Source organism: Muntiacus reevesi, chromosome 11 (assembly GCF_963930625.1).
Source record: "Muntiacus reevesi chromosome 11, mMunRee1.1, whole genome shotgun sequence".
NCBI classification, from domain to species: Eukaryota; Metazoa; Chordata; class Mammalia; order Artiodactyla; family Cervidae; genus Muntiacus; species Muntiacus reevesi.
The window spans coordinates 67,206,150-67,230,829 of NC_089259.1; the positions used below are offsets into that span (position 1 = coordinate 67,206,150).

Here is a 24,680-nt window from a genome sequence, read left to right on the forward strand (position 1 = left end):
AGTTGTGGTGCATGAGCTTTGTTGCTCTGTGGCATGTGGGATTCTCCTGGACTAGAGATTGTACCCATGTTTCCTGTACTGTCAGGCAGATTCTTTGCCACCAGGGAGCCACCAGGGAAGCCCTCAAGGTGTCTTTAGATTGAAGGATGTAAGCTTACTGATACTGGTGACACCCTCCATAGGCAGTTGGTAAAACCCTTTGGTTACCCGGAAAAGACATTCAGACTATAGTTTTGATGACTGAACTGCAGGATAGCCAGAGCCAGATTTTCCATGAGTTGCCTTTTTCTTTCTGGGGGCCTGTGGCCATGCAGCATGTGGGATCTTAGTTCTCTGATGAGGGATTGAATTCACACCTCCTGAGATTCTGTGGAAGCACAGAATCTTAACCACTGCACTGCCAGGGAAGTTCCCCCCCCCCCTTTTTTTTTAAATTCTTCTCACTGCAGTTTGGAACTCACAGTTCTGTGGTCATGAACAGTCCTCAGTGTCCCTACATATCTCAGTCCATTTACCCAAAGTCTACAAATGTTCTTGTTTGCACAGATGGATCAGTTTCAGGAGAGCTGATAACATGGGAACATCCACACATTCTCACAGATACAGTTCTCACCTGTGTCCTGATGTGTGTTGATTTATGTATGAGAACACCCAGAAATACAGGCACACCTGTTATATTGTGCTTCACAGATAATGCATCCTTTTTTTTTTTTTTTTAATAAATGTACATTTATGGCAATGCTGTGTCAAGCAAGTACACTGGCACCATTTTTCCTACAGTGTTTGCTAACTTCATGTCTTTGTGTTACATTTTAGTAATTCTTGTAATATTTCAAAATGTTTCATTATTATTATGTTTGTTATTCTGATCTGTTATCAGTCTATTTTAATGTTAAAGGCTCAGATGATAGTTAGCATTCTTTTAGCAATAAACTATTGAAAATTAAGGTATGTACATCATTTTTAATATATAATGCTACTGTACACTTAGTAGACTACAATATAGTATAAACATATATTTATTTGAATGGAGAAACAAAAAATTCATATAACCTGCTTTATATTGTGATAGTCACATGATTGAAGCTGTCTGGAACCAAATTCAAGATATGATTGAGTTCTGCCTGTACACACACGTGAGCCACGTATGTATACACTACCACCTGCCTGTGTGCAGAGAATGGTCCATCTGTGTTATATGCATTAGGGTTTAAAATAAGGTTCAAAATGTCCTGAGAAACCTGTATGCAGGTCAAGAAGCAAGAGTTAGAACCAGACATGGAACAACAGACTAGTTAAAAATTGGGAAAGGAGTACCTCAAGGCTGTATATCGTTACCCTGATTATTCAACTTATATGCAAAGTACATCATGAGAAATGCCAGTCTGGATGAAGCTCAAGCTAGAATCAAGATTGCTGCGAGAAATATCAATAACCTCAGATGTGGAGATGACACCACCCTTATGGCAGAAAACGAAGAAGATCTAAAGAGCCTCTTGATGGAAGTGAAAGAGAAGAATGAAAAAGCTGGTTTAAAATTCAGCATTCAGAAAACTAAGATCATGGCATCGGGTCCCATCTCTTTATGGTAAATAGATGGGGAAACAATGGAAACAGTGACAGACTTTATTTTCTTGGGCTCCAAAATCACTGTGGTCAGTAATTGCAGCCATGAAATTAAAAGACGCTTGCTCTTTGGAAGAAAAACTATGTCAAACCTAGACAGTGTATTAAAAACTAGAGACATTACTTTGCCAACAACGGTCCATACAATCAAAGCTATGGTTTTTCCAGTAGTCATGTATGGATATGAGAGTTGAACCATAAAGAAGGCTGAGCACCAAAGAATTGATGGTTTCAATCTGTGGTGTTGGAAAAGACTCTTGAGAGTCCCTTGAACAGCAAGGAGATCAAACCAGTCAATCCTAAAGAAAATGAACCCCGAATATTCATTGGAAAAACTTATGCTGAAGCTGAAGCTCCAATACTTTGGCTACCTGATGAGATAAGCTCATTCATTGGGAAAGACCCTGATACTGGGAAAGATTGAAGGCAGGAGGAGAAGGGGCTGACAGAGGACGAGATGGTTGGATAGCATCACTGACTCAATGGGCATGAGTTTGAGCAAGCTCTGGGAGATGATGAATGACAGGGAAGCCTGGCATGCTGCATTCCATGGGGTTGCAAAGAGTCAGACATGACTGAACAACTAAACAACAACAAAATATCTGATAGACATTGTATTATCTTTTTAAGATAATAAATAGCTAAGCCCAGTTTTTTCTTATATTTAATCTCTATAAAGATAAATTCTTCTTTGAATTGCCATGTTTGATTTGACAGACTAAGATGGGAAACTTTAGAGATTCAAATTGGAAAATATGATTCAAATCAGAAAATATGAAAAGTTCCAAGAATTCTGATTATGTTACTCAGAAAGACTTAGTTGTTTTCTTTAAAGCGATGAGTTTTAAAATTTTACTGATTTACAAATGATGAAAAGCATGTCTTACACGCTCATCAATTTCAGATTCTAAATAGAGGTGAAATCATCTCTTGGAGAGCTTCCTTCAGGGAATTTGCAGTTAGGCTTCCCTGGTGGCTCAGACGGTAAAGAATCTGCCTGCCAGGCAGGAGATCTAGGTTTCATCACTGGGTCAGGAAGCTCCCCTGGAGAAGGAAATGGCAACCCGCTCACTGTTCTTGCCTGGAGAATTCCATGGTCAGAGGAGCCTGGTGGGCTACATTCCATGGGGTCCCAAAGAGTTGGAGAAGACTGAGTGACTAATACTTTCTTTCATTTTCAAACTCATGGGGAAGAAAGGTCAGTTCCTGCATACACACATATGTGAATGCAGTTTTATTCCTTACCAGCATTTAACCTATATTGTATAGATTCTTTAATCTTATTGTTAGTCACTTAATTTCTCTCTGGTTTGGTTTTAATAAATAGACTGACACGACATGTGTTTTTCCAAGGTTCAATTATAAGTATTAATTTGTTAATAAAATGCCTTTTGTACTGCTCTGATGAAAGGTCCCATGTAAATAGCAAATTTTGTTTATGTTGTTTTTGATCTCATTATGTGCATTTTGTCTACTGGCCTCTGTCTTTTAAGATTCTGCATTTTATATTTTAATAAGTTTCAAGATAGAATATAATTAAGATATTTAATATCAGGAAGTGATTTCATTTTTCTACCAAAGAATAATTCCTCTTAAAAGACCCCTGAGAAAGTGAGTACTTGTTTGTGTATAACACTTGTGACTTGTTGACATTGCTGTAAAATTACCCATGTAATTCTCAAGGTCAAATTACTCAGGCAGTAGGAATAAAGCTAATTTAAAAACTGGCTTCTTATGCACCACTTAGGAGACTGCTGTTTTTTCACTGCCAGCAGATTTTTTTTTGGTTATCTTCTTGCTTTATTTACGAATGTTAGTTACACACATCCATACACATTTATCCATATACACCACACACACATACATTTCTCCCTCTTTAACATACCACATAATTATGTGATAATCACAGAAAACACTTCAGTATATTAAGCATTCCTTCAGGGAAATCTGAATAAAATGCATGACATCTTAAGAAGGCATAAAAATCATTCGAGTTTATATTATATATGCTTGGGTTGATGGTGGCCTCAGCAAGGGACATTTGTGAATATCTGCCATTTTTGGTTGCCACAATTTGGGGGCTGCATCTGGTATCTAGCGGGTAGAGTTCATGGCTGCTGTCAAACATCTTACAATATACATGAGAGTCTCTTAACCCCCCAACAATGAATTATCTGTCCCAAAATGTCACCAAGACCATGCTTGAGAAACTATAGACTACTCTTTATATGTAATAGAACTTTGAAAATTCATCTTCAACAATCAGGGTTTCTCCTAGGTTTGTTATATCCTGTTAATTCTTTTTTTTTTTTTTTTTTTTTTTTTTATCCTGTTAATTCTTAATCCCCCTTGGTCTCTTTACAGCGTGGCATTGTGGGAAGAACAGGAGCTGGAAAAAGTTCCCTCATCGCTGCTCTTTTTAGATTGTCAGAACCCGAAGGTAGCTTTCAGATTGATGGGATCTGGACAACCAACATTGGACTACATGATTTAAGGAAGAAAATATCAGTTGCACCTCAGGTATGTACATCAGAGCATCTCACATGTTCTTTTTATAAAGTATCTAAGTTTAGTTGCTTTTAATTTGATCTTTTTTTTTTTTTCAAATTACATGGAAGGGTTGATCCTTTTTTTCCCAATAGATCACATTTTTAGCACCAGGTATTTTCAACAGACATTTTCATCGGATACCATGTTTTGTTTCTTTGTTCATTTGTTTAGTTTTGTGTGCATGTGATTTAATAACTTACTGAGATAGATTTCTGGACTCAGTCTTACTTGGTTGCCACAGTTTTATCCACTGATAACCACATAATTCTGAGAACAAAAGGATAACTGGTTTGTTTAGTGCTAGAGAGGTTCCTATAGGGAAACATGACTTTTAAGTGTTTTACAGATGGAATTTTGCTGTGGGAAATGATGACATCTTTTCAGAGGTGATTATCTCCTTGAAGGACTTTCTGTGAAATTGTAAAGCTTTGAGAATTACAGGGTATATAGATGCTTTGGGGAGACTTTGCCAGTTCATCCATAAGTGATAATTTTCACCAGGGAAGCAGTACAGAATAGTGAGGTAGAGCAGGGGACTCAGAATTCTGTCTCTATGTACCTCAGTTTTCTCTTACAAGGTAATGAACAGTACCAACCCCTTGAGCTGTTGTGAGGACAAAATAGGTGACTAAGTGTAAAGTGCTTCATGCAGACCCAGATGTGACTGCTGTGATGCTATAGCATTGAATTGGTCATCTTTTCCTGGAGTCTGATTCTATTTTCTTTTTTCCTGTGTCTTAAAGAAGTATAACTTTCAGGGAATGTTTTGGAGACTGGATTGTATGCACAGTATCCTGTCATTCCTTGTGGTTAATTCACTCAACATATTTCCATGAGTATTTACTGAGAAATTAATATCCTCCAGGTATACAGCCAAGGGCAGCCTAGATCCTGTGTCTTCATCTTCCATCCTGCCCTTTACTTTGACAGACTTAGTGATTTAAAAAAAAAAAAAAAAAAAAAAAAAACTTAAATTTTTTTTATATACTTGATAATCATCTGCCCATCAAAGGAAGTTCAGAAAAATACCCTCTTGAGAAAAACAGAGTGGAAATGAGACAAAATGAGCCAGGCAATTGTGCCTCCTGGAACGTGGGTGTATTATGCTCTGAAATGCCTGTTTATTAGGAAGCATATGGAACATGGCACCCAAAGAGAAGGAGCACATGGGCTTGGGTACAGCTGTTGCTACCTACCCGTGGCCTCTAAAATACCTGGAATTACTCTTTTAGTACTTTGAAACCAAGATATTCTTTTTGGACTATAGTTAAATGCCACCTTATAACCCTTAATATGTCCACTATCAAAGAAAAGAGAGAGAGAAAGAGAATGACAGGTGTTGGCAAGGATGTAGAGAAATTAGAATCCTTGTTCATTACTTGTAGGGATGTAAAATAGTGCAGCCACGATGGAAATCAAGTTGGTGTTTGCTCAGAAAAGTTAAGGATAGAATTATCGTATGACCTAGCAATCCTACTTTAGAATATAAACCCAAAAGTATTGGAAGAAAGTTCTTGAATAGATACCTCTTTATGCATGTTATAATAGCATTATTTTCAATAGCAAAAAGGTGGAGGCACCCAAGTGTCCATTGACAGATAAATCAATAAAGTAAGGTGCAAATACATATCAGTTCAGTTCAGTCACTCAGTCGTGTCCGACTCTGCGACCCCATAAATCGCAGCATGCCAGGCCTCCCTGTCCATCACTAACTCTCAAAGTTTACTCAAACTCATGTCCATTGAGTCCGTGATGCCATTCAACCGTCTCATCCTCTGTTGTCCCCTTCTCCTCCCATCTTCAGTCTTTCCCAGCATCAGGGTCTTTTTCAGTGAGTCAGCTCTTCACATCAGGTGGCCAAAGTATTGGAGTTTCAGCTTCAACATCAGTCCTTCCAGTGAATATTCAGAACTGATTTCCTTTAGGATGGACTGGTTGGATCTCCTTGCAGGCCAAGGGACTCTCAAGAATCTTATCCAACACCACAGTTCAAAAGCATCAATTCTTCAGCACTCAGCTTTCTTTACAGTCCAGCTCTCACATCCATACATGGCATATTCATATAGTGGAATATTATTTGAACTTAAAAAGAAGAAAATTCTGACATATGCTACAACACAGATGAAGCTTGAGGAAATTAAACTAAGTGGAATAAACCAGTTACAAAGGACAAATACTGTATGATTCTACTAAAAGGAGGTACCTAGAATACTAAGTTCATGGATACAGAATGTAGAATGGTGGTAGCCAGGAGCTACTGGGAGTGGGGAGCTATTATTTAATAGGTACAGATTTTCAGTTCTGCAAAATGAAAGGAGATCTGTGGCTGGAAGGTGGTGATGGCTGTACAACAATGTGAATGTATTTAATACGACTGGACTGTGCACCTAAAGGTTGTTAAGCTAGTAAATTTTATGTGTATTTTGCTACAATTAAGACAATTTTTATTCAAATGTGTCCCATTCAGGAAAAATGGGAAGACATTTTTAGCACATTCAGCCCCCATATTAAAAAATTTCCTCTGGCTATTAGATTTATGACTTGTGGTTACAGTAGAAAATAAATGAGTTTAGATTTCCAAGTTTTATGTTTTGATGGTACTCATCTCTGAAAGGGCCAAGTGAGATTAGTTAATAGAAATAAAGGGCATGTCTATAAAGTCCTTGGATGCAAGGCTTTAGAAACATGCCCTACATTATTTTTAATGCTTTTCAGTAGTAAGATTTATGCTTGTGTCCATAAAATAATTCTATAAGTAAATAACATTAGATTATTCTTGGCTCTGCCAGTAATGTTTGGAAGCACATCTGAGCAAAGACTAAACAAACCTTTGCATCAAGATGTTTTGGTTCTGTCCTGTTGGTTTCCACCCTTCCTTTGAGTATGATCTATGTGCATACTCCAGACAGCATGCTTACAAAATAGTACTAAGATTTGTAACCATGTAGGTTCCACTTTATATGCCTTTGTCTCCAATGTTGCAATGTTGGTTGATCAAAGAGAGAGAATATAGAGAGAAAGTGCAATGTGTTAAAGGGTCCCAGAAAACCATTCAGGAGGCAGACAGGGGTGAAATGTTTAAGAGTAGACTGAGAGTCAACGTGACCAATAGTTTTATTCCTGCTCTGCCTCATATGACTGTGGGGCCTTGAGGATGTCACTCAGCTTCCAAACTTCAGTGCCCTTGTCCTTACAGTGGGTCTGGTAATCATTGTCACACAGATTTTCTGTGAAGATGTAACTGGGTGGGGAAATGTTTGTGCCCTTGTCTGGTTCTTAGGAAAGCTCAGTCAATAAGAACTATTATTATTCTTAAGGATCAGGGCACAGACCTTTGGGTATTATTTCTGCTTAAGTAAAAAGAGTAACACCTTCTGGAGTTACTTTACTCTTTAGTTTCTGCTTATATGTTCATATCGTTGGTGATTTTCTTTATATTTATTGTTACAATATAAACTAAGTTGTTTTTATAAATATAAATAGTAAAGCAAAGAAACAAAAAACAAAAACAAAAAATGTAATAGGAATTTTGGGGAAAAGTATAACAGAGAAATGTATCTGATGTTTTCCACCAAGACCAAGAAGACAGCCTGGCAATTTTTGTGCTTTGATTTCTATCTGCCCTCCCACCAGCTTCTCTCCTGACTGTCACCTTGTACACACTGGTACTTACTGACTTACTTATACACCAAGACCTCTGGCCTTCTCAGCCTGCCCCACACTCTTTCCTTTCCTTGAGGACAGAGCCTATATTTCTCATGTCTGTTCCTCTAGTGCTTGTTACAGTCCCTGGCAAGTTACATGAGTATTGATAACTCCTAACGTCTGTGAAATAACTAACACGTCTTAATCACTTATCCTACCATTCCTGCTTAATCCTCACATTTCTTGTGTTATCCTTACCTGAGAGATTTAAAAACGAGACAGGGGGAGCTTATCCCACTTATCAACTAAGGGACAGAGTCAGGACTTAATTTCTATGTGTCTGTCTATTTTTTTTAAACTGAAGCATAGTTGATTCAGTGTTTCAATTGTATAGCAAAGAGGTTCAGTTATATATATTTATATATATATATATATATATAACTTTATATAAATATGTGTATACATATATATATACATATATATATACACACACACACATATATATATATATATCAGATCCTTTTATCACAGGTTGTTGCAAGATAGTACATATAGTTCCCTGTTCTATGAATAAATCCTTTTTATCTATTTTGTATATAGTAGTGTGTATCTATTATTACCAGATTTCTAATTTATCCCTCCCTATCACTTTTCTCTTTGGTAGCCATTATTTTTTTTCTGTGTCTGTGAGTCTGTTTAGGGTTGTAAATAAGTTCATTTCTATCATTTTTTAAGATTCTGTATATAAATGATATCATATGATATTTGTCTTTCTCTGTCTGACTTATTTCACTTAATCTGACAACCTCTGGGTCCCAATCCTTGTTGCTGCCAGTGGCATTATTTCATTCTTTTTTATGGCTGATAATATTCCATTGTGTGTGTGCATACCCGACATCTTCCTGATCCATTCATCTGTCCATGGAAATATCTTGGCTATTGTTAACTATTTCTGCTGTGAACATTCTGGTGCGTGTATCTTTTTGAATAAGGGATATATGCCGAGGATTAGAGTTGTTGGATCACATGGTAACTCTTTTTCTGCTTCTTTTTTTTCCTTTTCTGCTTTTTAAGGAACTTCCACATTGTTTTCCGTAATAGCCGTGCTAGTTTACATTCCCACCAACAGTGTAGGAAGGTACTCTTTTTTCACACACTCTCCATCATTTATTATTTGTAGACTTTTTAATGATGGCCATTCTGACTAGTATGAAGTCATACCTTATTGTAGTTTTGATCTGCATTTCTCTAATAGTTAGTGATGTTGAGTATCTTTTCATATGACTTTTGGCCATCTGTATTTTTCTTTGGAGGAATGTCTACTTAGTTCTTCGGCCCATTTATTGATTGGGTTGTTTGTATCTTTGATTTTGAGTTGTATAAGCTGTTGTATATACAGATGTTTCTTGCATTTATATAGACTAAAAACAAAGTATCAGAAGGAGAAATTAGGGAAGCAATCTCATTGGCCATGATAAAAAACAATGCTAGGAATAACTAGGAATTACCCTACCTAAGAAGACAAAAGACCTCTAGTCCAAAAAGTGTGAGATGCTGATGAAAGAAATTGAAGACAACACAAACAGATGGAAAGATACACTGTGGTCTTAGGTTGAAAGAATCAATATTGTTAAAAATGACCGTACTATCCAAGGAAATTTACAGATTCAGTGCAATCCCTATCAAATTACCAATGGCATTTTTCACAGGACTAGAACAAGAAAGAATTTTTTAAAAATTTATTCAGAAACAGAAAAAAACCTCAAATAGCCAAAACCATCTTGAAAAAGAAGAACACAGCTGGAAGAATCACAGTCCCTGACTTCAGACTATACTACAGAGACACAGTAATGAAAAAGTATGTTACTGTCACAGAAACCAGACACATGGATTAATGGAACAGGATAGAAAACCCAGATATAAACCCACACACTTATGGTCAATTAATCAAAGACAAAAGATAAGATATGTAATGGATAGAAGACAGTCTCTTCAATAAATAGTGCTGGAAAATCTGGGCAACTATATGTAAAATGATGAAATTAGAACATTCTCTAGTACTACAGCCAAAAATAAAGTAAAAATAAATTAAAGACCTAAATTTTGTAAGACAAGATCCTAGAGGAAAACAGAATACTCTTTGACATAAATCACAGCAATATGTTCTTGGATCTGTCCCCTAAAGTCATGGAAACAAAAGCAAAAATAAAGGGGGCCTTGTTAAACTTAAAAGAATTTACAGCACAAAGTAAACCATAAATAAAACTGAGGTGAAGCCTCTGGAAGGGAAGGAAATATTTGTAAATGTTGCAACCAACAAGGTATTAATTTCCAAAATATACTAACAGGACTCAAATTTAAAGAGATTCCCATCTCCAGAGCCTGGGCAGTAAGTTACTCTGCTTGTGACTTCAAGTGGCTGTTGAGTGTGGTCCATGTACAACTGATTTGTATCATGATTCATGTGCCTGAGTGTGCATACACACACATACAGGAATAAAAATTTCATTTCACAAATAACATTACTCTTGCTTTGTGCTCTGATATTTTCTGTGATACCAGTCCTATTCTAGTTCATGTAAATGACAAAATGATGGTCACGAGGCACAAAGTTGATTTCATGATCCATTGGTTGAACCTGCAGTTTTACAAACACTGCCCCTCAGTGTCCATGTTGGGCTGGGCTCCTGGTCCATGTTAGCATCTCACCAGAAGCTTCACTATTATTCCAGATACTTAGAGCAGCCCTGCAAGGCTAACCCCAGTTTCCAGTAAGTCTTGGTAAGGTTAATAATTTACCCCGAGTCTAATAACTAATGTGCAGTAAAATCAGAACTGAGAATTGTCTGACTCCAAATTTATTTTTTTCAATAAATGTTGGTTGAACTGAATAATGTTCTCATCAAATATTTTACTGAATTTTTCTTACCATTACACTCAAAAGGATTCCCCAAACCATAACAAAAGTGAGTAATTATGGGGCAAAGCCAGAAGATACTGATCCTACTCCCCCGTCCTTTATTTGGACAGCATCAGTTTTGAAATGGGTTTAGTTATTTATGTGTCTTGGGCTAGTAAGTGTCAGGAGAACTTACTCAAAATCTTACCCTCTCCAACCAAGAGCCCTTTGTCTTTACAATGTCTTGCTGGTTTAGAGGTGAAGAAAGTCTGTTGGTTTGGTTACTTGATGTTAAGTTGTCTAAGTGCAGAAAACTTAAATCTCTCTTCCCCCCAAATGAGTGGGAAGCAGTGATGCTTGTGTCTGAACACCCTGATTTAGGGACCCTGGGGAGCTGAGAGCAGACTCTGCAGAAGGGGAGCCCAGTGCGGTTTCTTTGAGTTGCCCCACTTGGATGAGCCACTCAGATAATGAACTCGCATCGTCTTCCCTGGCTCCCTGCTCCCTGTGATCCTTGGAGCAGCAGCGAGCTGCCAGGGTCCTCTTTCTCTCTCTCCCAGGCTCATCCCACCATCCTGCTGACCCCGCATGAGCAAATCAGAATTCAGGGAGATGGGATAGCAGCAAGGACCTGGGTAGCAGCAGAGACAGGGGCATGGGGACATAGATCATCTGTCTCGGGGGGGAACTTTCAAAGATGAATACTGTGTTTCTAAGAAGGTACTCCTCCATTTGTGTTCAAAATCTCAGGAATAAACAAAAAGGAAAGCTCTTCCTAAGTAATTTCCTTGAACAGGACAGGGAGCTGATGTGAGTTCATCCTTTGTGCTGAGGATCTGAAGTAGTTAAGTATGTTTCCCAGAAAGAACACTGATTGAGATTATATTCAGGGAGTGGCTAAAATGAAGTGAAGATGGAGAAAAGAGGAATATTGGGGAGCAGCCTCCCCTTGCCTGACCATGTCATCTGTTTTAACCTCATGGAAAGAGCTGAAGGATGAGAAATTGCCTACATGTTGGACTCTTAGGGTTGATAATTAAAAAGAGTAAAAGAGTTTTATGAAAATATGATGTAGAATGATGGTTATTCCCCTAACAAGGAACTCTTACCATTGCACAGATGGTTGTTTATTCCTTGATCCTAAATTCAAGAGTTTTAAGGGAGACCTTAAATTTGGGTCTCAGGATTTTTCAGTTCAGTAATCATTTTGAAATGTATGACTAGTGATTTCACTGCTTTGGAGGCTATTGGCCACTTAATCAACTTTGTGCAAATAAAGCTCCTTTTATAATGTCTTTTTAATTTTGAATTTTATTTAGGGACACACATTTTTTGGTGGCACACCCTGAGTCTTCTGCATTCATTTCTCTCTCACCAGACTTAAAACAGAGACAATATTGAAAGAAGATACAGGAGACTGTCTGAATGTCATTCTCCTTCATGACTAGGAAAAAGAATGTCTGTCTTCATCTTTCTTCTCAGGCTTTCATGAAGTGAGGAGGAAAGTTTAGCCCCAAGGCCAGGCAGGATGTGAGGCTGATGATTCTGAGCAGTTATGGGCACTTGTAGAAGAGTCAGGTCTCCTCTTGTTCCCACACGTGTGCCTCCCCTTGTTCTGCCCCCTTCACTGAAAGGAACCAGTTGGGCTCCTCTCTGCTGCTCATATTCTTGTGGCCTGGCTTACTAGAGTCTTCCAGAAGAAAATGTAAATGGTCTATATGAGCTTATGTACAGGATTCTCTCTTGAAACTTTGAAGGACACTTATATTTCTAGGGTAATTTACTTCTGGCTCCTCCAAAAGTAGAATAGGATAAGTTATTCAAATAATTTTATTATGACCCAGGTCATAATGGGTTTCAGGTCATCCTGATCTTGGAGTTAATAAGGAGGTTCTGTGAGGCAGGTCATCCTGACACACAGATGAGAGAATATGGGGGTCAGGTTGATGCAGAATCTGAGGAGATCTCTCCATAGACAGAGTTGCTGCAGGCCCTAGGAGCTGACTTCTCTTTGCACATGTGTGGATGTTCCTTTCACACAAATGGAGAGATTCCATATCCTAGAAGACTGTTTGACCAGTGGAGAAAAGAGTCTAGTTTATTCTTTAGTGCCAGTGTGTAAATATATAATAGTTTTGCTTTGAGGCACAGACTTCAATTAATCATGCTATTGATATTTCCCAGTCACACTAGGATTGACAGCTAGTTTTTGTAGATCTTGATGTAAAGTTTCTCAAGTAATTTTATCCTCAGCTCAGTAATTTTATCAGTGCTTAAGCTGATATTCCCAGAAAGGCATTTAATAAAATAATCAAATCCTCCTTTGTCTTCTTTAGTTTTTTTCTTGAGATAAAAAGCTTCTTCAACACTTTCTTCTTCCATTAATGTTCAGTAGTCTGGAGGATATGTTGTAGCACACTTTGTACACAGAAAATTATTTTATAATGTTTTCTAGACATACATTTTCAAATTTATTATTAATAATTACAGTGAATTTGATATTTTATATTTTAATTCTGTTTTCTAAGCATTGGGATATAATGAAAAGAGGTTAAGGTAATAACATTCAATATTTTGGGGTATTTAGGAACCTGTTTTATTCGCTGGAACAATGAGGAACAACTTGGATCCTTTTAACGAATATACAGATGAGGAACTATGGAATGCCTTAGAAGAGGTAATTTATTAATATTAAATGTAATTAACTTGTTATAATCAGTATCCATGTGTGTAAAAGTGTACATTTAGAGCATTGCAGGTAACTAACAGGAGCTTAATAGTTTAACTGACTTTGTTTACCTCCTAGAAGAACATGGTTGACATGTGTACACTTAAAATGTTTGTTAATTGATGATAATGAAAACCAACAATATAATGTGATGTTTCTATCTTAGCTTTTTCCTTAAAACCCTGCATGACAGCACATTATCTTGTACTTAGCAGAGCACTAAATTAGATGTTAAAGCTGTGGGATCAAATTCTACTTATGATCTAGTGATATAATTACCCTAATTACCCTCCAGTGTTCATTTTATTTTCTGATCTTAGGGAACATCTATTAAGTGGAGATAAGAGTCATTTTTCATTACTAACTGAAAGATGTGAATGAGATCAGACCAATAAAATGAGGACATTTCATAGTAAAGTTTATAAAAATATATTATAGAGTTGGAATGTGAGAAGAAGGTAGAAGCCAGAGATTCGTGTAGCCATATCTGACTCTTTGCATTCCCACAGACTAATCTGCCAGGCTGCTCTGTCCATGGAATTCTCCAGGCAAGAATACTGGAGTGAGTAACCATTCCCTTTTTCAAGGGGTCTTCCCAACCCAGGGATCGAACCTGAGTCTCCCACATTGCAGGCAGATTCTTTACTGTCTGAGCCACCAGGAAAGCCCTGGAATTTGAGAAAGATTATTGGTGATTATGTCATTTTAATGCTGCAGCATGAATGCAGGTAACGGAACCCTGCAGAATTTGCTGAGCTTTTACATGGAGAGGTTCATTTCTGGAGAATTTTCTGTCATTTGTGTCATGTTTCCCCTTGCCCCACTTCTTTGAATTCCCTTACCCTGGCATGAAACATTTTTGGCTATTAACTTGCTTTTGATTTGAATATCTAATGCAAACTATTTTGTATATTTGCCCTCATTTTACAAATTGATTCTACTGATGGCAGAAATTCTAGACTTCTAAACTGTAAACAGTCTTTGAATTTCTCATAAGACCTAGCTCAGTCTTTTGCTTTTAAAAAGTAAGTACGTGCATTCCTATACACTAACAACGAAAGATCAGAAAGAGAAATTAGGAAACAGTCCCATTACCATTGCAACAAAAAGAATAAAATACCCAAGAATAAATCTGCCTAAGGAGGCAAAAGACCAGTACTCAGAAAACTATAAGATACAGACAAAGGAAATCAAAGACAACACAAACAGATTGAAGGATATATCATGTTGTTGGAATTGAAGAATCAATATTGTGAAAATGACTATACTACCCAAGAATCTACAGATTCAATACAATCCCTGTCAAATTACCAGTGGTATTTTTCATGAAATTAGGGCTTAAATGTTTACAATTTGTATGGAAACACAAAAGATCCCAAATAACCAAAGAAATCTTAAGAAAGAAAAAATGAAGCTGGGGAAATTAGGTTCCTTGATTGCAGACTACATTACTGAGTTGGCTAAAAAGTTCATTACATAAGATGTTACAGAAAAACCCAAAATAATTTTTTTTACAAAGTCAGTGCAGAGCTACAATAATCAAGATTTTATGGTATTTGGCACATAAAATAGAAATACAGATCAATGGAACGATATAGAAAGCCCAGAGATAAACTCACATACCTGTGGTCACCTAAACCATGACAAAGGAGGCAAGAATATAGAATGGAGAAAAGACATCACTTCAGTGAGTGGTGCTGGGAAAAGTGGACAGCTACATGTAAAAGAATGAATTTAGGACACTCCCTAATACCATATACAAAAATAAACTCAAAATGGATTAAAGACCTAAATGTAAGACCAGACACAATAAAAGTTAGAGGAAACAAAGGTAAAACACTCCTTGACATAAATAATTACTAAATTTTTTATTGATCTCTTCATTTCAGAGAAGTGTGACGTAGTTCTTTAATTTTTTTTTTTTTTTTTTGGTTACACAAATCTGAGTGATCATTCATGTTGTTTTGAATTGATGTGTTTGTCATTTAGTGTTACCATTTCAGGAAACTCTGAAGTCTATAGTGTGTAGATGAGCCCTGACTGTGAGCAGGCAGATTTGGAGGTCTTACAATTTCCAGCCAGTAATTCTGGTCTCTGAAGGATGTCAGCACTGAGTCTTTACACACCCACCTGGCTTTCCAGCAATGTGGGGATTTTGTTTTCCTAAATTGGGTCACTTGCTTTACCTTCTCCTGTCCAAAAAGAAGTGCACCTCTGATTTCATTTAAGTTTGTGGGTCTATAGTGAAATTCTAGAAGAGGAGAGGAAGAGGGGAGAGCAGTTAACCTTCAAATGCAAAAAAGATAGGGTCATCCACTGATCTTGAATTCACAGGACAGATTTAATGGTGAAATTATGACATCTTAAAAAGAAAAACTGGAAGTACTGATAAATTATTTTTCTGTTTGTTTCCCAGCTGATATCTTTTTTCAGAGATTCTCAGATAGAAACATTACTCTAGAATTTTAGAAGACCTTGTTTCATGGACAGAGGCAACATTAATCTAAGTTCTAAAATTGATGAAGTGGTAGAAGGGGTAGATAACACTAAGATCTTCCTTTATTTAAACTACATTTGGAGCTTTCTATAAAAAGAAATAGATGTGTTTATTTCAAAAGTGAAGTATGTGGTTTTCATGTATTGCTTGTGGAACTGACCCTGTTAACTTTGGTGATATCACTTAGAGAAATCATCAGATCATTGTATTTCTCTAGGAATTGCTTCTTTATGACTGTTTTAAAGAAAATCTACCAAATCTTTCATTGAAAAACATACAGATGTGATAAAGAAAAATTCCTAAATAAATAGAATAATGGAGTGATTTATCACTCTAAGTGTGTGCATGTGCATGCTAAGTTGTGTCTGACTCTGTGACCCTCTGTGGAACTGTAGCCCACCAGACTCGTTTGTCCATGGAGTTTCCCAGGCAAGGAATACTGGAGTGGGTTGCCGTTTCCTACTCCAGGGGAATCTTCCCAAACCAGGAATCGAACCCACATCTCTTGTATCTCCCGCATTGGCAGGAGGGTTCATTATCACTGCACCACCTGCAAAGCCTATCACTCTAACAGGTATCACTAAATCAGTAAGATCAATTTTTAAGTGAACCCCAAATTCTAGTTATTAGTTTGTAAATGATGCCAAACTGGACATGTTAACCCAAACTCACAGAGCTGGCCTGAGAGCAGGAAGAAGGGAACCACTATGTTTTCCTCTTTTAAATTCTTCTAATTCTGTTTCCTCCTCCTTCCTTGGGAGAGATGGACATTCAGAAGGGAGACAATCCTATGGATGCTGCCCATCTTGGTTATTTTTCAAAATATGCTGAAAGTACATTTTTCATATACTGAAAACTAGCCACCTTACTATAAATTGACAAAAGTTCATAAAAAATTAGTGATTGATTGGGGCACAAAAGAGCAGAGGCAGAACAACACATATAACAAGAGTGTACCTGAAGATGAAGCACTTTATCTCTCAAAGGTTAAAAGAGCACAGTAGATAAAACTCTCAAAATGAATCACCAATGTGTTGCTTTTCTGTTAAAAAAAAATAAAAACAAAACACCTTAGATTCTGGGATGTGAAATTAAGCACATGGTCTGTCCTGTCAAAACTGGGGAAGAAATCATGCAGTCAGATATTCAATATTGATAGTGTCTCTGTTCAGACAGAAGTGTGTCTCATCACACAGGTAACTAAGATACAGAAGCCTGGGTGTCAGCAGCCTGTGCATCAGGAACCACATGGTTCAGTCCTTGCAATGGAGACAGGTCACATGTCTGCTCTAGTCCTGCTCTAGTAAAAGCTCTTCCCCATCTGTTGATTGCATTTCAGCATCTCCTTCCAGCCCACACTGGGGTGGAAGGGCTCCTTCCAGCTTTTCTTTTTGAAAAGTAAGAAGATTCCACAAAATATATAAACCATCTGACATCTGTGTCGACCTCCTGTGAGAGGTGTTGGTGCCTGGTTACTAGATACAGTACATGTAGTAGGTTACATTGAAAATGTTTATGGTGATAGAAATAAGGTGCCTTCAATTTCAGTGTGTTATTTTTCAATTTTGCTATTTTCTATTATTTTCCCAGACTCAAAAACAGTCTAAAGGATTCTGTACTAAGATATATAGTTTTGAATATTATTATTTACTCCATTTTCCTTAAATCGTAACTTTTTCAGTGCTTTCCAGTGTTTAAAGTATGATGTTGTGATATCTTGGAGTCAGTTAATTGTTATAAGAATATATTCCTTTTACACTTACAGTTAATAAGAAAATAGTGTTATATGTAAATTATTTATCTATGTGGATTTATTTTCTAATTTATAGGAACAGATATGTCACACCTTGAGATCTACTCATGCCTTCATTCGTTCAACTAACAAATATGTCCTGAAAGCTTGTTAGACAGGCAGTGCTGCAGATTGTAGGGCTACCACAGTCATCAAGAGACAAAGTCTCTACCCTTTTGGAGCTTAAATTCTCTTGGAGAAGATGGAAAATAAGTCAATGCATATGTAACAAGGTCTCAGTGCTGATACATGCAAAGGAGGAAAATGGAACAGACCATGAAGAGGTGCTAGCTGACAGCATTATTAATATTGGGCAATATCTATTGATCTGTTATAAATTCTACATGTTCTGATTTATTTTATATTCTATCAATGTTAGGAGGTACCCATCTTTATAATTATGATATTACAGTCTTAGAGTTTAGGAAGCTAAGGTTGAGTAGGTTTAGTAACTTATCCTGTGGGCAGAGCCAGGCAGGATTTATGTGCCCAGGCTATCTGGCTTCAAGTCTCTTTTTTTTTTTTTTTTTTTGGTTTTGCTGCTTCTTCATTGTTGTTTGCAGACTTTCTCTAGTTGCAGCAAACAGGGGCTAATCTTTGTGGCAGTACATGACTTCTCACTGACATGGCTTCTCCTGTTGTGACACCTGGACTCTGGAGCACACAGGCTTCAGTAGCTGCAGCCTGTGGGCTCTAGTGTGTGGGCTCAATAGTTGTGGCACATGGGTTCACTTGGTCCTTGCCATGTGGGATCTTCCTGGACCAGGGTTGAAACCCATGTCCTCTGTATTGGCAGGTGGGTTCTTAACCACTGGACCACCAGGGAGTCCCAAGCCTCTAATTTTTTGTTTTCAAATTTTCAAATCACAAAAACATGGAAGGAATAGTATGATGAACACATACACACCTTCACCTGGTTCACCATGGTTTCTCCATCTCTTCTATAATCTATATTTTGCTGAATTGTTTGTAAGTTGGTAGAAATGTTTAATAAAAGTTGGATTTCACCTTTAAATACATAAATGTACACCTTTTAAGAACAAGGACATTCTCTTATATGTCCTAACACAGTTATCTCAATCAATAAATTTCATCACAATATTATACTATTACTGAACTGAACTGAAGTATGTTTTCAGTTTCTTTAGTTGTAACTCCTAGTTATTATTGTCTCTGCTTCTATTGTCCTTTTTTCCCATTTTAATACTTAAGTATAACTTGATTTTATCATTACACTACAGAAGGCTTTTATATTCATATATTCTTATAATGAACGACAGAGGGTGAGATGGTTGGATGGCATCACCGACTCGATGGACATGGGTTTGGGTGGACTCCAGGAGTTGGTGATAGACAGGGAGGCCTGGTGTGCTGCGGTTCATGAGGTTGCAAAGAGTCGGACACGACTGAGCGACTGAACTGAACTGATTCTCATAACCATCCCTGACTTATAAATGAAGACAGAGTCTCAGAAAACAGAATTTTCTGAAAAACATTTCCCCTCACAACCCTTTTTCCTCATGAAGCAGACATGGACAAGCTCGAAGAAAAGCATAAAATGAAATTAGTGATGAGATGTCATTCAAGTCAGAGGCAAGTGTGAGTCAGAATGTCAGTCTTAAGCAAGTCCAACCACTTGCCCACAATCCAAATCTTACCCTTTAAATTTTGTGTATTCTTCATTTTAATGCTACATAACAATGCCATATTTAATCCTAACTCAGAATTCCCCTTTCATGGGATAGGACTCCATCAGGAACATGATTCAGGTTCACATTTATAGATGTGCTCCAGCATTTAGGATACCTGAAAAATGAAAACTCTTCACTCACCCTTGGTATGTTGTTATCTGATATTATAATGTGTCATATAACTTATCAGCCATCACTCATCAATCTGTTGGTCTCTTAATTTGAAGTATATTTCTTCTTTGTTCTTCAAGTATAGCCTAAGTTTCATTCTTGCTCTATAATACTTTTCCAAAACATATATTTATTGAACTGACCCCTACCACCAAATGTACTTTCAGATTATCTTCGGCAGTTACAATTTTGTTTTTTCTAATCTTATGAGTACAATTTTATGAAGATAGATTAATATAAGCATTACCTATATCCATATTCTGGGAGAAATAAGATGTTGTATCTTATTTTTCGTGAGTTTTCACTCACTTCAAGACATTTATGACACTGAGGAAAATGCCCTTGATTGGTCCACTATTTATAAACTTGGGAAAGAACCATCACCAGAGAAGGTTCCAGGTTACTGATGTATAACGTGAAGTTTGCCATTGTTTGAATTTCTGTATTTGAAATTTCACCACATGTGCTGGTAAGATTATATCAAAGATTTACTGTAAAAATTTTTGAACATTTTCTTTAGTGTGCCAACTCCTATGCAAAATGAACTTTGGGAAACTTGACTCATCCATAAATATTGTTTTAATATTTCTGTTTAAACCACATTGGGAGAAATAGCCTCATCATTTGAGAGACTTCCTTAACTAATCCATAGGTGAGGTTTCTGGAGGATGTCCTGTGGCAGGGATGGGGGACACTGAGATCTTTCTGTCCTGACTTGACTCCACTATCCTTCTCAGTGAATGCTGTTTGGAAAGAGCTCTCCCTATCACCTGGCTGTACATGTAAGATGCGTAAGAAGTCCTAAGGATGTCAAAGTTCTAATGTGTAAGAGGCTTGTCTACTTCAGTAACAATTTGCTTAGGAAAGTGTCATTCTTTCTGTGTCCACAGGTGCAGCTTAAATACACCATAGAACATCTTCCTGGTAAAATGAATACTGAATTAGTAGAATCTGGATTTAACTTGAGTGTTGGACAGAGACAACTGGTGTGCCTTGCCAGGGCTATTCTCAAGAAAAGTCAGATATTGATTATTGACAAAGCCACATCAAACGTGGATCCAAGGTATTGAGCTGAGACCCAGGAAACCTTGAATCTGATTTCTAAATGTGGTGAATGAAAGCATTTAGTGATGCTTAGAAATGTTTCTAAGTGTTCTATGGCCTGATGGATATTTGTTGCTAATAGTAATTCCAGAAAACAAAGGAAAAACCAAGACATGTTATATAGGGTTAATGTTGTTATGAGGCATCCTGAGAAAGCTAGATTCCTAAATCCAGCTCCTTATAGTTTTTAGCAATTTTGAGGGAAGACTATTTTCCACCATCTTATGAAAAACACTGAATTTCTAAATAGACATTTTAAACTTAGTTTTTTAGGAACAAGATTATATGTTAAGGTATTGATTTTTTAAAAATATTATAAAAGTATCATGATATTTTAAAGTCTTAAGTCTGCTTTTCCTGTCTTTACTGAACTAAATCAATTTCTTTGATTCTAGAACTGATAAGTTAATACAAAAAAAAATTTATGAGAAATTTGCCCAGTGCACTGTGCTAACCATCACACACAGGTTGAGCAACGTCATTGACCGTCAATATATATCGGTAAGACCCTCACCATTTTAGTTGTTTTCATTTATGTTCAAATTCTAAACATATCCTTCCTTGTAAAATTTGATAGGAACCTCAAGTAATGTAATTTTCTCTTAATTTCTCCTCTCTTTCCTGAAAATTGTTGTTGTTTAGTCACTCAGTCATGTCTGATTCTTCTTGACCCCATGGAGTTCAGCATATCAGACCTCCCTGTCCTTCACTATGTCCCAGTTTGTTCAAACTCGTGTCCGTTGAGTCCGTGATGCCATCCAACCATCCCATCTTCTATCATACCCTTCTCCTCCTGCCTTCAATCTTTCCCAGCATCAGAGTCTTTTCCAGTGAGTCCACTCTTTGCATCAGGTGTCCAATAGTGGAGCTTCAGATTCAACATTAGTCCTTCCAATGGGTATTCAGGGTTGATTTCCTTTAGGATTGACTGGTTTGATATCCTCTCAGTTCAAAGGACCCTCAAGAGTCTTCTCCAGCACCACAGTTTGAAAGCATCAATTGTTTGGCACTCAGTTTTCTTTATGGTCCAACTCTCACATCCATACATGACTACTGGAAAAACCATATAGCTTTGATTAGACAGAACTTTGTCTGCAAAGTAATGTCTTCACTTTTTAATATACTATCTAGGTTTGTCTACTGAACTGAACTGAACTAGATTTGTCATAACTTTTCTTCCAAGGAGCAAGCGTCTTTTTAATTCATGGCTGCAGTCACTGTCTACAGTGATTTTGGAGTCCAAGAATATCAAGTCTGTCACTGTTTCCATTGTTTCCCCATCTATTTGCCATGAAGTGATGGGACTGGATGCCATGATCTTCATCTTTTGAATGTTAAGTTTTAAGCCAGCTTTTTTCACTCTCCTCTTTCACCTTCATCAAGAGGCTATTTAGCTCCTCTTTGCTTTCTGTCATAAGGGTGGTGTCATCTGCATATCTGTGGTTATTGATATTTCTCCTGGCAATCTTGATTCCAGCTTGAGCTTCATTTAGCCCAAAATTTTGTATGATGTACTCTGCATATACATTAAATAAGCAGAGTGACAATATACAGCCTTGATGTACTCCTTTCCAAATTTGAACCTTATTTGTATTTTTTGCTTTAGAAATAGAAATGATGTGTTTTATTGCACTTCCCAGATACTACATTTTTATAAATTGAGAGTTTATCATAACCCTGCATCGGACAAGTCTATGGGTGCCATTTTTAAATGGTATGTGATCATTCCATGTCTCTGTCTCACCTTTTGGTAATTCCCACTATATGTCAAACTTTTTCACAATTGTTATTGTCACTCTGGTGATCTGTAACATCAGTGTTACTGCTATAACTTGCTGAAATCTCCTCTGTTGGTTAGTACTTTTTTTTTTTTTTTTAGCAATGCATTGTTTTTAGGTTAAGGTCTGTACGTTGTTTTCTCAGACATAATGCTATAACACCCTTGATAGGCTAGGGTGGTTAAACATAACTTCTGTATGTTCTGGGAAACCAGAACATCCATATGATTCACTTACTGCCATGTTTACTTCATTCCAGTGTTCTGGAACTATACCCACACTGAGGGGTGACTGTACCTCATTCTTTTCTGGAAAATAGGTGATTGTCTGTTCTGGAAGCTTTAACATGGACATAAAGACGAGTCAATCTATTGCAAAGACTGGTGCTCCAGAGGGCAGGTGACTGACCTCAAGGAGTAGCTGGGGAAGTGACAGATGCTGACGAAGGGCATAACTGACTGGGTTGTCACCATAAAGTCCTATCATTGCAAGTGATTAAGGTGTAATTTAGCATTCAGAAAACTAAGATCATGGCATCTGGTCCCATCACTTCATGGCAAACAGATGGGGAAACAGTGGAGACAGTAACAGACTTTATTTTTGGGGCTCCAAAATCATTGAAGATGGTGACTCCAGCAATGAAATTAAAGATGCTTGCTACTTGGAAGAAAAGTTGTAACCAACCTAGACAGCTTATTAAAAAGCAGAGACATTACTTTGCCAACAAAGGTCCGTATAGTGAAAGCTATGATTTTTCCAGTAGTCATGTATGGATGTGAGAGTTGGACTATAAAGGAAGCTGAACACCAAAGAATTGATGCTTTTGAACTGTGGTGTTCGAGAAGACTGTTGAGAGTCCCTTGGACAGCAAAGAGATCTAACCAGTCAATCCTAAAGGAAATCAGTCCTGAATATTCATTGGAAGGACTGATGCTGAAGCTGAAACTCCAATACTTTGGCCACCTGATGTTAAGAACTCACTCACTGGAAAAGACCCTGATGCTGGGAAAGATTGAAGATGGGAGGAGAAGGGACAACAGAGGACAAGATGGTTGGATGGCATCACTGACTCAATGGACATGAGTTTGAGTAAACTCCGGGAGTTGGTTATGGACAGGTAGGGCTGGGATGCTGCAGTCCATGGGGTTGCAAAGAGTTGGACATGATTGAGCAACTGAACTGAACTGAAGGTATAATAATTACATTTTGTTGCACTAGTGAATACTTCTGCACAAAGATAGATGGATGTGTGTCTTTAATTTTATTTTTTAATTCAACCTAATAGTGGAAACTGTCAGACTTTTTTGGGGGGGGGCTCAAAAATCACTGTGGATGGTGACTGCAGCCATGAAATTAAAAGACTCTTACTCCTTGGAAGCAAAGTTATGACCAACCTAGATAGCATGTTAAAAAGCAGAGACTTTACTTTGCCAACAAAGGTCTATCTGGTCAAGGCTATGGTTTCTCCAGTGGTCATATATGGATGTGAGAGTTGGACTGTGAAGAAAGCTGAGTGCCGAAAAATTGATGCTTTTGAACTATGGTGTTGGAGGAGACTCTTGAGAGTCCCTTGGACTGCAGGGAGATCCGACCAGTCCATTCTAAAGGAGATCAGTCCTGGGTGTTCATTGGAAGGACTGATGCTGAAGCTGAAACTCCAATACTTTGGCCACCTCATGCGAAGAGTTGACTCATTGGAAAAGACCCTGATGCTGGGAGGGATTGGGGACAGGAGGAGAAGGGGCCAACAGAGGATGAGATGGCTGGAGGCATCACCGACTCAATGGACATGAATTTGATTAAACTCTGGGAGTTGGTGATGGACAGGGAGGCCTGATGTGCTGTGATTCATGGGATTGCAAAGAGTCGGACACGACTGAGTGACTGAACTGAACTGAGCTGAATCAACTGAACTGAATCCATAAAAATATTTTTTTTGCTATAAAAAAGCAACAAATATGCAAGGTAGAAATAGGAAAATAAAAGAAAATCTCATAAATAGAAGATTACAAAATACCCATTACCAGAAAATAACAGTTGTATAATGCTACAATGTTATTTGGATAACACTAGAGCGAGTTTTGGAGAAGGCAATGGCACCCCACTCCAGTACTCTTGCCTGGAAAATCCCATGGACGGAGGGGCCTATTAGGCTGCAGTCCATGGGGTCTCTAAGAGTCGCACACAACTAAGCAACTT

At 37.5% G+C, this 24,680-nt stretch overlaps 1 protein-coding gene across 1 annotated transcript in view; it reads left to right on the forward strand.

The window, feature by feature from the left end:
- Window positions 1-24,680, forward strand: part of LOC136144148 (ATP-binding cassette sub-family C member 4-like) — a 146,454-nt gene that overhangs the window by 107,797 nt on the left and 13,977 nt on the right. Inside the window, 4 exon segments of the mRNA XM_065901807.1 lie at window positions 3,991-4,146; window positions 13,308-13,397; window positions 20,490-20,662; window positions 21,099-21,204. Coding sequence (XP_065757879.1) covers window positions 3,991-4,146; window positions 13,308-13,397; window positions 20,490-20,662; window positions 21,099-21,204 — 525 coding nt within the window.